This window comes from Entelurus aequoreus, linkage group LG15, assembly GCF_033978785.1.
Source record: "Entelurus aequoreus isolate RoL-2023_Sb linkage group LG15, RoL_Eaeq_v1.1, whole genome shotgun sequence".
Classification (NCBI taxonomy): domain Eukaryota; kingdom Metazoa; phylum Chordata; class Actinopteri; order Syngnathiformes; family Syngnathidae; genus Entelurus; species Entelurus aequoreus.
Genome location: NC_084745.1, coordinates 17186027 through 17201026, shown reverse-complemented (window position 1 = coordinate 17201026; position 15000 = coordinate 17186027). Strand labels below are relative to the sequence as shown.

Below are 15000 nucleotides of genomic sequence, written 5' to 3'. Positions count from 1 at the left end.
ATAGTTGCTCATAAGTCATTGACTATTTGTGTATTGATTATAAAATTTGATGTCTGTATTACCTGTATACTAACAACCAATAGGGGGCGCTAGAAACATCACAATTATTAGACTAGAATCTAGACTCACCACAAAGCTGGGCAGGTCGGTACCTCCGGCTTTCCCTATAAAGATGCCCGAGCTGGTCTCGAAGGTCAGAGGCTGGGGGCTCCTGGTGAAGGCGACGCGGTGGTACTCCTCGCAGTCCATGAAGAGCCGCACCTGAGGCAGGAAAACATCAGGAAAAGTCACGTTTGCAGGTGACACGTTTCCACCAGGCAGTCCACCAAACTGTACTGCTTAGCGTGGTCAGACCCACCTCTGCGCCTTGCACCGTAATGGTGAACCTGGCCCACCTTCCCGTCATGTCCCCCATCTTGAAGGAAGCTGCTTCCTGCGTCTTGCCTCCTGTGGCGGGGTCAGAGTAATAGAAGATCACCCTCTGAGAACCGTCCTCCACCTCGGACAGCGCCACGCCCAACTGTACCACCTGTAAGACGAGAATCAGGGAGAAGTCAGTCGGGTGGCAAACCAGACGGCAGCGGGAGGAAGACACAGGTTACTTTTTGGGAAGCGTCCGTGATGGCGAAGAGGACGCCGCCTCGCCTCGTGGTGGGCTTGGCCGTGACGGTGATGGCAAAGTCGTAGTAGAAGGGGTCGGGGATGAACGACCTGGTGAGGCGGCCCACGTTGGCGTCCGTTTCAAAGCTGTAGGCGGGGTAGCCGTGCATGCCCGTGACGAAGGACACGAAAGGCGGGAGGGGGACGCCGATCAGCTCGGTCAGGTTCAATTCTCCCTGAGAGCCTTGGTCTGGAACCAGAGCATCAAGAAGACAAAACGGGTCAGAGGGGGCCAATAAATTCACCAATTAAATACCTGCATTAATAAGAATGCATTTTCAAAATAATAATGCTCAGTTTCTGGAGATGGGAGTTATGGCTTTTTGAAGGGAGCCGGACCTCGAGGAGCCGTTCCTTTCAAAGAGCCGTTCGGAAGATTAGCTCGTAATATTATTTTTAAAAACATTTTTATTCAGAGAAACAATCACTATTATCAGTTGTACTGTGCAATAAGATAAATTAGAATATTTTAATTAGGACGAATATTACTCTATTGGTGGGACTTATTCTGAAATATTGGCTATAATTACATTTTTTGTTGTGTTTTAATTGTACACACTTTATAAGGCGATGCCATATTTTCATGCTTTTCACTAGTTAGAATTTTCCTTAACCTAAAAAAATTTGGAGCTTTTTAACAAGATAGAAAAATATACACAAACAATAAGTAAAAATTAAATGCATTATCGGATGTAAAAAGTATCAATAAAACTACAACAAAAAATAGAACATAATAAAAATGTGAATACAAAATGATACCTTGTGTGTGTACCCCTAAACAATTCCCCCTTGGAACGTACAACTTTATTTTTTTCTATTTTTACACAAAGAAAACAATCTTGACTTTATTTTTAAGTTATTATGCCATGATTTTACCATTCTGGGCCAACCTGGGAAAAGATTTTCCTCCATGTGGCCCCTCAGCTAAAAAGTTAGACACCCCTGCTTTAGAATAATGAACCCGGAAAGTAAATCCAGAAACAAAATAAACACACACATAAAATAAATAAAAAAATACAATTAAAAAGTAATTATTGAAATATACATATATGTTTTTATATGAAAAAAATACATATTTTTTGTTAAACAAAAAGTTAATCCAAATACTGCTAGATTTCCTTTAACTATGACTCATTTTCTAGTCCAGTTGCCAGTCGGGTGGCCCCCTGATGCCAAGTGGGCAGTTACCAACGTTAACTTTGTACGTACATGAAAAATGGCTCCCAAACAAATGGCTCAATACTTGGAATTGGCTTTCATCTTTCACTTAAAAGAGCCGTTCGAAAGACTCGATTCGTTCACAAACGTCACACCTCCTATCATATTAACCAGTTGTGGGCCTAACATAACCAGAAATCATGATCATAATTAAAGATGAAAGTAATTTTTAATTTACTTTCTCTAAATATCTAAAATGATGCTCCTTCCAATGCTGTTGTTTTTAGTTTAGAGTTGGTATCCAATCAGAATTCAGCGAGCTTATGTTGCCATGCTGTACCAAATCTGCCCGGGGCCTTCAGAATCAACAATGCGGGCGTCTTTGCACTGTAAGTGAACAGACACATACAGGTGATAGACAATTGCGATAGCCAATCAGATCACAAGTTGCTGTCAGTAAGGCCTTCTAGCTTTTCTGTCTTGCCTCTGGTGAGGGCGGTCGCATTTTTTTCCGCTCCCTTTTTCTCCCAGCTTGCTGTCTTTGTTTTTGTCTTGTCTGAACTCTTTTTTTCGCTGTCCTCAAATCTAAACATCAGACATGGAAATGATCAGCTGGACTCTCGACGCAATATCAGGGCGGTATAGCTCGGTTGGTAGAGCGGCCGTGCCAGCAACTTGAGGGTTCCAGGTTCGATCCCCGCTTCCGCCATCCTAGTCACTGCCGTTGTGTCCATGGGCAAGACACTTTACCCACCTGCTCCCAGTGCCACTCACACTGGTTTAAATGTAACTTAGATATTGGGTTTCACTATGTAAAGCGCTTTGAGTCACTAGAGAAAAGTGCTATATAAATATAATTCACTTCACTTCACTTCACAATTGACAAAATCTTCTCGACGAGGAAAAGAGGTTCGGGGGAGCCTGGCTGCCCTGATGGAACCATTGCTGCGGGGTACGTGAGAGATTCCTGGGATAAATGGAGAATCATGTGCCTCTCAGTCCTTTTCATCGAGGACGTAGAAGACATCTACCTATTTGGAACCATGATCGCGAGGCACCTGCTGCTTGGGCTGGGCATTGCTCTGGTGTATCGTCAAATTCGTAAGACGATGGCAGCCACTCAAAGAGCCCAAAGGCTGTTCGTCACAATGGAAGGTTTGGGCCGGGCTGTGGGATCACAGACTGTGGCGATTTCTGAACTGAATCGCAAGATGGATCACATCATGGAGAAGCTTGCTGAAAAAGAACATTTAATTGAATATGAGAGCAGCCAGCATGGACGAATAGAACAGACAAGTCATTGTATTGTCTGCTCGCGGAAAACAAACATCCTAATCTACGATTTGGGGGCGGGGTTTGGTGGTAGCGGGGGTGTATATTGTAGCGTCCCAGAAGAAATAGTGCTGCAAGGGATTCTGGGTATTTGTTCTGTTGAATGTGTTTGTCATTCTTGTTTGGTGTGGGTTCACAGTGTGGCGCATGTTTGTAACAGTATTAAAGTTGTTTATACGGCCACCCTCAGTGTGACCTGTATGGCTGTTGATCAAGTATGCCTTGCAGTCACTCATGTGTGTGTAAAAACCGCATATATTATGTGACTGGGTCGGCACGATGTTTAAATGGAGGAAAAGCGAACGTGACGACAGGTTGTAGAGGACGCTAAAGCCAGTGCCTTTAAGGCACACCCCCAATATCATTGTCCGGGTGGAAATCGGGAGAAATTCGGGAGAATGGTTGCGCCGGGAGATTTTCGGGAGGGGCACTGAAATTCAGGAGTCTCCCGGGAAAATCGGGAGGGTTGGCAAGTATGGTTTGTGCTGAAAACATAGTTTCGTTGTACTTGTGCAATGACAATAAAGTCCTATCCTATCCTATCCTATCCTAGCTGGCCTTACGCTGTGATTGGATACTCACTTGGGAGTCCCAAGTGAGTATCCAATCACAAGTTGCGAAAACAGGAAGTGGCACCGGAACCATACGAGCCATAGAAAGCCACAGAAAACTCAGCGGTACAATAACCAGGAAGATAAAGTGTTTGTCTTACACTTAGTAATCTGCTGTGGACAGACAAAGCCAAGCAATGCCGGTTTCACGCCACATTCACGTGAATCATAGGACTACGAGCGGTACCACTGGCTTATACGGCGTCGGATGGGTTCTACAAATTGTGATTTCAAATATTGGATTTCTTTATTTTTTCATGTTTCATTTGTTTTATACAATTCTTTTAATTGTGACAGTACCACGTAAGATATGTCTTAATTGCTGAAGCGGGTTTATTGAATGTTAAATGCGCCGAAAAATAGACCCTTTTGTACACTGTTGAGGGGGTTCAATGCTCAGTAGTGTGCAAGTGTATTTCTGTATAGTATCTCCAGCCGTGTCCATGTGGTGACATTAAATTACAGTATTTTGAGAGGTGAAGTCGGACTAAGTAGGACATCACTGAAGGCCTTGGTGAGAAACGCACTGCCCGCCACTGATATTAACAATATACTGGCCTGTGTTCTTACTATTGTGACTTCCTCTAAGCCAGGGGTGTCCAAAGTGCGGCCCGGGGGCCATTTGCGGCCCGCAGGTCTTTTTTTAACGGCCCCACGGCACATTTTAAAAATACGATTGGAAAAAAATAAAAAACATTAAAAGTGGTATTTAAAGAGCAAACAGGTGAAATGTAACAAGAAAATGTAGCAATGTTTACTCTAATCACACAAAGCTGCCATGTAGGCGGTTTCTTTCTTTAAAAAATAATAATGAATCAAAATCAATGTCATTATGAATTATTGACCTATTCAAGGCTCCAATTACGTCACATTAAATATTTTGAGATATTTTTTGGGGAAAATGTTGCATATTTTGTGTGCCATGTAAAAAAACGAGCTGTTTTTTTAAAAAAGGGGCCTAAAACGAACAAACAAAAAACATAAACAACCATAAAACTTATAATTGACAGATCTGAAGTTGATCTCGAGATTATTATGTTAAAAGTAAACAGTAAAAAAACCCAAAATTATCATTTATTTTTTAACACTTTATGAGTAGGACCCTTTTGGATCCCGTACAATTTTAGTGTGATTAGTTTTTAAGCGTCATTGCTCAAAAAATAATAATGAATTCAAATCAATGGTGTTATGAGTTATTGACCTTTTTAAGGCTCCAATTATTATATAATCTCAAATATCCCACTTAAAAATTTTATTGGGTGAAAATATTGCATATTTTGTGTTTTTTTCATTAAAAAAAAGGGTTTTCTTTGACAAAAAGAACATACAATTTAAATCTTTTAAAAATGTTATATTGACAGACCTAATGTTGATCTAGAGATTTAAAAATAATGACACATTTTTTTTATTTTTTGGACCAAAATCCTTTGGGGTCCCCGGGATCAAGCCTGAGTGGAAGCCTAAATGTATAGTTTTTATACATATATTGTATTGGTTTTTAAAATAAAAAATATCAAAATGGCCACTGCTAGCTTTGATTTTTCAATGTGCGGCCCTCAGTGGAAAAAGTTTGGACACCCCTGCTCTAAGCAGTATAACAGTCTGAAGTGCTGCAGTTGCAATCCAGCACCACCACAACAACCATATTGTTGAGACTTTAAACATGTGTTATCATTTTTTTTTATTCAACTCTTGCATTGGACTGGTGTAAAAGTGCATAATATTACCCTGCATTGTGTTTTCCAAGTCAGATCGGGCTTTGTCGCATCTTTTTCCACATTAATTTCTGCTTGGCTTGCTTTATTTCCATGATTGCCATAAGTCTGACAACATGTGGGACACGTCCCATAAATAATCCATGTGGAAACCGGCAGCCTGCCGCGCACGACAAACAAACCGTGCACGCTCCTCGTAGTCAGCTGCTTCTGCTTAGCGGGACAACCCTGGCGAGCAGCACCCCTAGTGGCGGTGGCGCCTCGCAGAAGCATCTGGAAGGCATTAAAGCCCACACTAATATACTCGTGCAGCACAAAGGCAGCTCCTGAAGATCGGAAGTGAGGCGCACTTCTGCCACATGTCTTAAGTGGACCGGAACCCCTCGTTAAAGAACACGACCGTCGCTTTATAGAGGAAATGTTCAAATAGGTGCTTCTCTACAGGCCTGGAACGGGAGTTCCTGGAGACAGGCCCTGGTAAGGTTCTTGGGCCAGCATTCCCACAGCTCTTCCCAGCAAGTGACATCAGCGAATGTTCTGACTAAACAGCTGGACGCATACAAAGACCCGCACTGTACTGTACTGTGTTCACGTTTCTCGAGGAACTCCAGAGGAAGCATCGCTGCAAGTGCAGTTTTTTTTTTAGCGAGGATGCAAAGAGAAACCTCACGTCATTCCTGTCTGGCTCTCCTTGTAACACCTGCGTGGCAACAAGGGGAAAAAGGGAGATCCAAGCTGCAGGGAACTCCCCTTTGTTTTTTTCCTGGACCACCGTGTACTGCAACACACCCTGCTTGTACTGTATTACACCACAATATTCCTACATAAGGATGCTTCTGGTGTTTCCATGGTAACCACTGTTTACATGATTGGGCTCAGGCCCGGTGAGAGAGTCCAACAGTTCTGGCTCTACAAAAAAAAGGCACAGGGTTTTTGCAGGTTGTGTCCAAATCAACCACACTGCAAAAACCGAAATCTAAGTAAGATGAAATATCTCAAATAAGGGTGATATTTGCTTATTTTCTGTCTGATAAGATAATTCTTCTCACTAAGCAGATTTTATGTTAGAGTGTTTTACTTGTTTTAAGGGTTTTGATCCTAAATGATCTCAGTAAGATATTACAGCTTGTTGCTGCGATTTGATGACCTATATTGAGTAAAACATGCTTGAAACTAGAACATCACCTGTTGCAAAGCTGTGTCATCAACACTCACTAGTATAAAACTACTTTTTTATAGTAATAATTTCTTACTTCAAGCATGACACAATTGTGTCTCATAATTAAAACAGATGACAGCCAAATGAACTTTGCTGTTTCATTTTCAATTAAACAATAGAAAATACGTACTCATATTGTAGTACAGTTGGCACAGTACAGTAAACTGGCAGTTAATATTTAAACATTTAACCTGTGACATTTCTAACTATTTTGAACAGAAATAGTTCATGCACATTCAGGTAAATTCTTCAAAATTACAATTAAATTTTTTTTTGCCTGGGGTGCAGGCTGTATATATGCGCACTAATTGACTGAAAGAGCACGCACTTGGCGCGATGATGTCATGTTGTCGATGGAAAAATGCATTTTTAGACAATATGATTTGCCTAGGAGACCCCGAGAGTAACAAGCGGTTGCCTTGTTGCCTTTCCATTAAGAACAATAAATTTGTTTTTTGTATAAGTTTGCTGGTTCCAAGCAATGTAATGCCGAGCGCATATCATTATGTCAAGATAATGGCACTAGCATTTACTTAATTTAAGAATATTTTTCAACATATTGAGCAAAGAGGTCTCTTTTTTTTTTCTACCAAGAAAAGTGCACTTGTTATTAGTGAGAATATACTTATTTTAAGGTATTTTTGAGTTCATTGAGTTTAGCTAATTTTACTTGTTTTGGAAAGCCTTGACAAGCCTAATTTTCTTGTTCTATTGGCAGATAATTTTGCTTAGATCAAATAAAATACCCCTAATTTGTGTACCTTTTTTTCCCTTGTTTTTGACCACTGACTTTTTGCAGTGCAGTTGTTGAACACGTGGATGCTTTGAGCTGCTAAATAAGGTGACAGCTCTGATGCATGGCAATGAAATCCATAAGGTGTGGGTCAAAATATGCTAAGATATATGACTTAGTGTCATATTTAGGCCCCACTCACACTGCACACCAAATCGGATTTTTTTGCCCTCAAGTGACACAGATCTGATTTTTTGTTGCCAGTAGAAACGCTCTAAAGTGCTTCAAATCTGATCTTTTGGCCTCAAATTCAGGAGGTGGTCCTGAATCCGATTGGAATCTGATCTTTTCAAACACAATGCGAGCTGAATGTGATTATTTTCGTCAGTTTTGGGCGAGATACGTCACCCGTGTGCGCCGGAAAGATGCAGTCGCCAGCGGAAATGGACATTTCACCACAAGGCAAGAGGAACGAGTACCTGCAGCCGAGGCAAGCGTTCAACACATTTTGTTTGGATCACATTTATATTGATATTTCATTAAAACACAGGGAAGTGATATTTTGACATAAAAGTGAATGTTTAAAAACGCATATTTCAGCGTTTTTGCGGAAGAACGTACACATGGCCTCTGTTACGGTATGTCTGATGAGACTGTTGACACAAGTGAGGAGTCCCGCTGCCTTCAAGAAATCAAAGGCCCCATTTACACTGCACGCCAAATAAGATTTTTTTGCCATCAAGTGACACAGATCTGATTTTTTTTGCCGGTCTAAACGCTACAAAGAGCTTAAAGGGCTACTGAAACCCACTACTACCGACCACGCAGTCTGATAGTTTATATATCAATGATGAAATCTTAACATTGCAACACATGCCAATACAGCTGGGTTAACTTATAAAGTGCAATTTTACATTTCCCGCTAAACTTCCGGTTGAAAACGTCTATGTATGATGACCAATGCGCGTGACGTCAATGGTTGAAACGGAAGTATTGGTACCCCATTGAATCCAATACAAAAAAGCTCTGTTTTCATCTCAAAATTCCACAGTATTCTGGACATCTGTGTTGGTGAATCTTTTGCAATTTGTTTAATGAACAATGAAGACTGCAAAGAAGAAAGCTGTAGGTGGGATCTGTGTATTAGCGGCTGGCTGCAGCAACACAACAAGGAGGACTTTGACTTGGATAGCAGACGTGCTAGCCGACGCTAGCCGCCGACCGCACGGATGATCGGGTGAAGTCCTTCGTCCTTCCGTCGATCGCTGGAACGCAGGGGAGCACGGGTGTTGATGAGCAGATGAGGGCTGGCTGGCGTAGGTGGATAGCTAATGTTTTTATAATAGCTCTGTAAGGTTCCGTTGCTAAGTTAGCTTCAATGGCGTCGTTAGCAACAGCAATGTTAATCTTCGCCAAGCTGGAAATTATTAACCGTGTATTTACATGTCCATGGTTTAATAGTATTGTTGATCTTCTATCTATCCTTCCAGTCAGGGATTTATTTATTTTGTTTCTATCTGCATTTGAGCCCGATGCTATCACGTTAGCTCCGTAGCTAAAGTGCTTCGCCGATGTATTGTCGTGGAGATAAAAGTCACTGTGAATGTCCATTTCGCGTTCTCGACTCTCATTTTCAAGAGGATTTAGTATCCGAGGTGGTTTAAAATACAAATCCGTAATCCACAATAGAAAAAGGAGAAAGTGTGGAATCCAATGAGCCAGCTTGTACCTAAGTTACGGTCAGAGCGAAAAAAGATACGTCCTGCACTGCACTCTAGTCCTTCACTCTCACGTTCCTCATCCACAAATCTTTCATCCTGGCTCAAATTAATGGGGTAATTGTCGCTTTCTCGGTCCGAATCGCTCTCGCTGCTGGTGTAAACAATGGGGAAATGTGAGGAGCCTTTCAACCTGCGACGTCACGCTACTTCCGGTACAGGCAAGGCTTTTTTTATCAGCGACCAAAAGTTGCGAACTTTATCGTCGATGTTCTCTACTAAATCCTTTCAGCAAAAATATGGCAATATCGCGAAATGATCAAGTATGACACATAGAATGGATCTGCTATCCCCGTTTAAATAAAAAAAATTCATTTTAGTAGGCCTTTAACAAGTATATTTAATATTTTGGGCCACTGTAACATTACACACCGTTTGAACAGCAACATTGTGTTTGAATATTTAATTAAGTGATTCTTTGGCGTACCACTAGATAGAGCCACAGTTTGACAATCCCTGATACGACAATGATCATTTTTTAGAACATGTCGAGGGCCATTGAAAGCGTGCTGTGTACCAAAAACGTTCCCCTATAAGAGAGGCTAGTTTTTTTTTTGATTGATTGATTGATTGAAACGTTTATTAGTAGATTGCACAGTACAGTACATATTCCGTACAATTGATCACTAAATGGTAACACTCGAATACGTTTTTCAACTTGTTTAAGTCGGGGTCCACGTAAAACAATTCATGGTAAATATGATCCATATTAGGTCAAATAAATGATGCAATGCAATTTTCTAAAATGTGAAATTACATAGTGCAGCTTTAATGCATTTCTGGTTGTTTCTGGGGTTGTGAACAAAATATTAGAGACACCTTTAAAAAAAAATGTGTACATGGCATAAAAGTGGGCATTATAAAACTACTTTTGTAATATTCAAATGTTGGATCTCATCAGTGAGATAGTGAGATAATCCCATTATGTGAATCAAAACGTAATTGGTTATTTATTCATGAGAAATGTACTCATTGTTTATTTATGTACTGAATATTTATTTCCTTACTCATTTCTTTACTTTTGCATGCATTTGTTTATTCACTGTTGTGTTAGAGATTACTATAAAACGAAAAGGGGTAGGATTATATAAACTCTGCTACTCACACTACTCCTTTTTTAATAAGAAACTGGAAACGTGATGAGTCATATTGTAATTGTACGCGTGTTAGAAATATACTAACACCATGATCGCAGGGCCAACACAGATAAACAACATTCACACTCACATTCACACACCGGGGCCAATTTAGGGTGACCAATGGAGGTGGGAGGAAGCCGGAGTACCCGGAGGGAACCCAGGCAGTCACGTGGAGAACATGCAAACTCCACACAGAAAGACCCTGAGCCCGGGGATTTAACCCTGCACCTTCTTGCTGTGAGGCACAAGCACTAATCACTGTCACCATGCTGCTTCAGAAAACAATGGTAGGTATGACAAAACACTAACCTATTTATTATTAATTGTCTGGAGTGGATGTATGCTGTCTTTAAGTAGAAATAGAGTGGTAATTGTTTTTTGTGACATTTTATGGCCACAATACTTCATTAAATTGAGCTAATGACTTCATAATTTGAATGATGTGGACACATTTGTTACTGGATCCTTTCTAATACGCTTCTGCCTATAGGAGACTTTGTATGTGTAAGTAATATGCAACTATAATTATTTAATATTTGTTTATATTAACAAATGTGCTGTTTTAGACGGCAAAAAATGTTGTATTACAGTATGTCTAGCTTGTGTGCTTAGCTGTTGTGGAGCTGCTCGCTCCGAGTAGCCTATAGTCTACCATGTTTATCTTTTGTATATGACTTGACTAAAATACAAGAAAAAATAACCTAGTGTGTTTACTGGAGGACATTTAGAGGTTTTGCACACGTAAACACGCTGCAGGACTGCTTGGATCTGAGATTTCGGATGCAAGCCGATGTCGTCGCATACTTGTTGTTCTTGTTGTTGCTGGTATCGGACTGATATTCGATATCAACATCAGAACGGGACACCCCTCATACATTTTCAGCACGATGCTGCACACCACTGCAAACTACAACCACAATAAAAAAACATGTTGTTTTGATTAAAAGACTGTTTTCTTAATTGCTAAGAATGGACACTTAAGCCAAGAAACCAATCAAGATTGGATCATTAGAGGCTAGTGCAGGGCTCGGCAACCCTAAATGTTGAAAGAGCCGTATTGGACCAAAAATACAACAAAAACAATTTGTCTGGAGCCGCAAAAAATTGAACGCCTTTTATAAGTGTTATAATGAAGGCAATACATGATGTAAGTGTCTATATTAGCCTACTATCAAAATGACTATGTGTCGCAGGCTGATGCAAATCTTTGTTGACATAAATGTTGAAATGTAGAATTTATTCTACACATTTGTACAACATTGAAATACATTCATAAAATGGAGGCTTCTCGGAGGGTGAGATAACTCCTGGAAATTACTGTCTTAGAATGGCCAAAGGTATAAATGTGAAGTGAAGTGAAGTGAATTATATTTATATAGCGCCTTTCTCTAGTGTCTCAAAGCACGTTTACATAGTGAAACCCAAAATCTAAGTTACATTTAAACCAGTGTGGGTGGCACTGGGAGCAGGTGGGTAAAGTGTCTTGCCCAAGGACACAACGGCAGTGACTAGAATGGCGGAGCGGGGATCGAACCTGGAACCCTCAAGTTGCTGGCACGGCCACTCTACCAACCGAGCTATACCGCCCCAAATGTTTGTGTCCAAGTTAAAGGAAACTGCAGGCTGTCTTCTTCTAGTGGATTTATTAGAATCTTTCCAAGCTGGGTAACGTTTGCTGTGGTCTGGAACAGCACAGAAATAACTATCTGTCATGCAGCCGGTATTTACACACAGATTATGTTTCATGAGACAAGCAAATATAAATTAAATACACAGAGGACAAAGGGAAAGGAAATTGAATGAGCTCAAATATACCTACAAACGAGGCTTAATGATGCAATATGTACATACAGCCAGCCTAAATAGCATGTTAGCATCGATTAGCTTGCAGTCATGCACTGACCAAATATGCCTGATAAGCACTCCACACAAGTCAGTAACATCAACAAAGCTCACCTTTGTGCATTCACGCACAGCATAAAACGTTTGGTGCACAAAATTAAAGTTGTACATGTAAACAAACTACGGTGAGTTCAAGGACCGCCAAAATAAGTAGGACAAAACGGCGCTCGCCAAATACTCTCATCAGTGACGCATATTTAATATAAACCCTTGGATTTCTAACAATTAGGAAGGTTTGTGTCATGTTTTTCCTCCTCCAGAAACCATATTAAAACAAAAAATACATTTTTCCCCCATCTTTTTACATTTTTCATCAAAAAGCTTCTTGGAGCCACTAGCGCAACACTAACGAGCCACATCTGGATCCTAGTAGAATTATATTTAATGCACTTCCACTTGTTAGTTTAAAGAGGCAATGGGCTCCATTTCATTCATTATATTGAGTATTTCACTGCATATAAAAAAGAAGTGTATAATACTAAAATGAAGGTGACATGTAACACAATATCACCTCTCCAATATATAAAACATATCTGTTTTCACCCCATTCTGTGCGCTCATGCAGATCAATGCTTGACGGCGGTGAGATCACAACATTTGGTTGCTATTAACATGACAGCTTCTCGCATACTAATAAGAGCGGGGTGGCGAAGAGAAACGACAATCGTGCAACTTTGCATAGGCGCGACTTCATTAGCCTTGGCCGATAACCGCCCAGGGTCGGGCGCCAAGTGTGACGCGGTGATCGTGTTCCCAGCAAACTCAGCTCACATGATGACTTCATGCTGCACTGGGAATCGAACATGCAAAAAAAAAAAATAGCTGACCCTGTTGGCTTGAAGGGAAATTAATCTGCAACACGAAAAAAAGTGTTTGTAGGGAAATTCCACAGCAGTCAAGGCAAATGTGGAAGTTTAAGGCATTAGTAATTCACATAGGACAGGGGTCGGCAACCCAAAATGTTGAAAGAGCCATATTGGACCAAAAATACAAAAAAAAATCTGTCTGGAGCCGCAAAAAATTAAAAGCCATATTACATGTGTCATGAGATATAACTTTAATTAAGATGACTTAAAGGAAACTAAATGAGCTCAAATATAGCTACAAATGAGGCATAATGATGCAATATGTACACATCGCTAGCCTAAATAGCATGTTAGCATCGATTAGCTTGCAGTCACGCAGTGACCAAATATGTCTGATTAGCACTCCACACAAGTCAATAACATCAACAAAACTCACCTTTGTGCACTCACGCACGACGTTAAAAGTGTGGTGGACAAAATGAGACAGAAAAAGTGGCATAAAACACGTCCTAGAAAGTCGGAGAAATTTATACATGTAAACAAACTATACGGTGAGTTCAAGGACCGCCAAAATAAGTACGAAAAAACGGCGCTCGCCAAATACTCGAATCAGTGAAGCATATTTAGTATAAACAGTGTGATTTATAACAATTAGGGAGGTTTGTGTCATGTTTGTCCTCCTACAGAAACCATACTAAAACAAAAAAATACATTTTTCCCCTCATCTTTTTCCATTCTTCATACATTTTTGAAAAATCTCCAGAGAGCCACTAGGGCGGCGCTAAAGAGCCGCATGCGGCTCTAGAGCCGCGGGTTGCCGACCCCCGACATAGGAGATGGAATAAATCCAATTCCATCTTTTATTCTCATAAAACATACAATAATTTATGTATTTGTCTCACTTATTACATATGCTGATAAGTACATCACAGCATAGCATAGCATAGCAATCATCATGTGACTATTCCCCCTAGTGGCTGCAAGCAGTATAGAGATGACATCATCAATTCTAGCAACGAAAAACATCCAAAGTGCAGAAGTTTTGTGGCGCTCAAATGAACTTTCTGCACATGCAAAGTTGTCCCTGTTGGACCCGCGTCCAAAAGATGACTCAGTATTCCCACCGCTGTAAAGCGACCAAGCGCTTACTGTGTCATCCTCAGTGAAAACCACAAGACATGGATCTTCCAAACTCCGTGACATGTTTGCAGAGACATGCAAACATTGATGTTTTCACTCCTCCGAGCGACTTATTTGCGTCCAATAAAAATGTCAATACAGTGCTGGTGTTTTGAGATAAGAGCTCTCTCTCAGCTAAATGTAATGCTCCAAGTTACGAGCAAAAATGTAAGTTACAAGCATCCCCGCCATTTATTGTCGTACCAAATGTCACAGGGAACACCGTAAAAAACGCCCAAACATCTGGTCTTACTTGCTAGCATTAGCTTATAGCGAGAGATGGCCATGTCAGAAACTGTGACGCCTATTAACATTTAAAATTGCACTGGTTGAAAAACAATCACACATGCACGCACAATTAGATTATTCACTAGGTTTTTTTTGTCCATGGTCTGTGCTTGTCGTAAGCTTGTAATGTGTAATGTCTCATGATTTATGTATCCTTTAAAGGCCTACTGAAATTTTTTTTTTTTATTTAAACGGGGATAGCAGATCCATTCTATGTGTCATACTTGATCATTTCGCGATATTGCCATATTTTTGCTGAAAGGATTTAGTAGAGAACATTGACGATAAAGTTTGCAACTTTTGGTCGCTGATAAAAAAAAGCCTTGCCTGTACCGGAAGTAGCGTGACGTCGCAGGTTGAAAGGCTCCTCACATTTCCCCATTGTTTACACCAGCAGCGAGAGCGATTCGGACCGAGAAAGCGACGATTACCCCATTAATTTGAGCGAGGATGAAAGATTTGTGGATGAGGAACGTGAGA

At 40.6% G+C, this 15000-nt stretch overlaps 1 protein-coding gene across 1 annotated transcript in view; it reads right to left on the bottom strand.

Annotated features, from left to right (window-relative positions):
* The window catches only part of LOC133630551 (collagen alpha-1(XV) chain-like), a 57523-nt gene that overhangs the window by 3905 nt on the left and 38618 nt on the right, over positions 1-15000 (bottom strand). Inside the window, exons 3-5 of the mRNA XM_062022166.1 lie at positions 603-850; positions 359-529; positions 130-261 (exon numbers count right to left, since the gene is read on the bottom strand). Of these exons, the coding sequence (XP_061878150.1) occupies positions 130-261; positions 359-529; positions 603-850 (551 nt within the window). The remainder of the gene's footprint in view (positions 1-129; positions 262-358; positions 530-602; positions 851-15000) is intronic.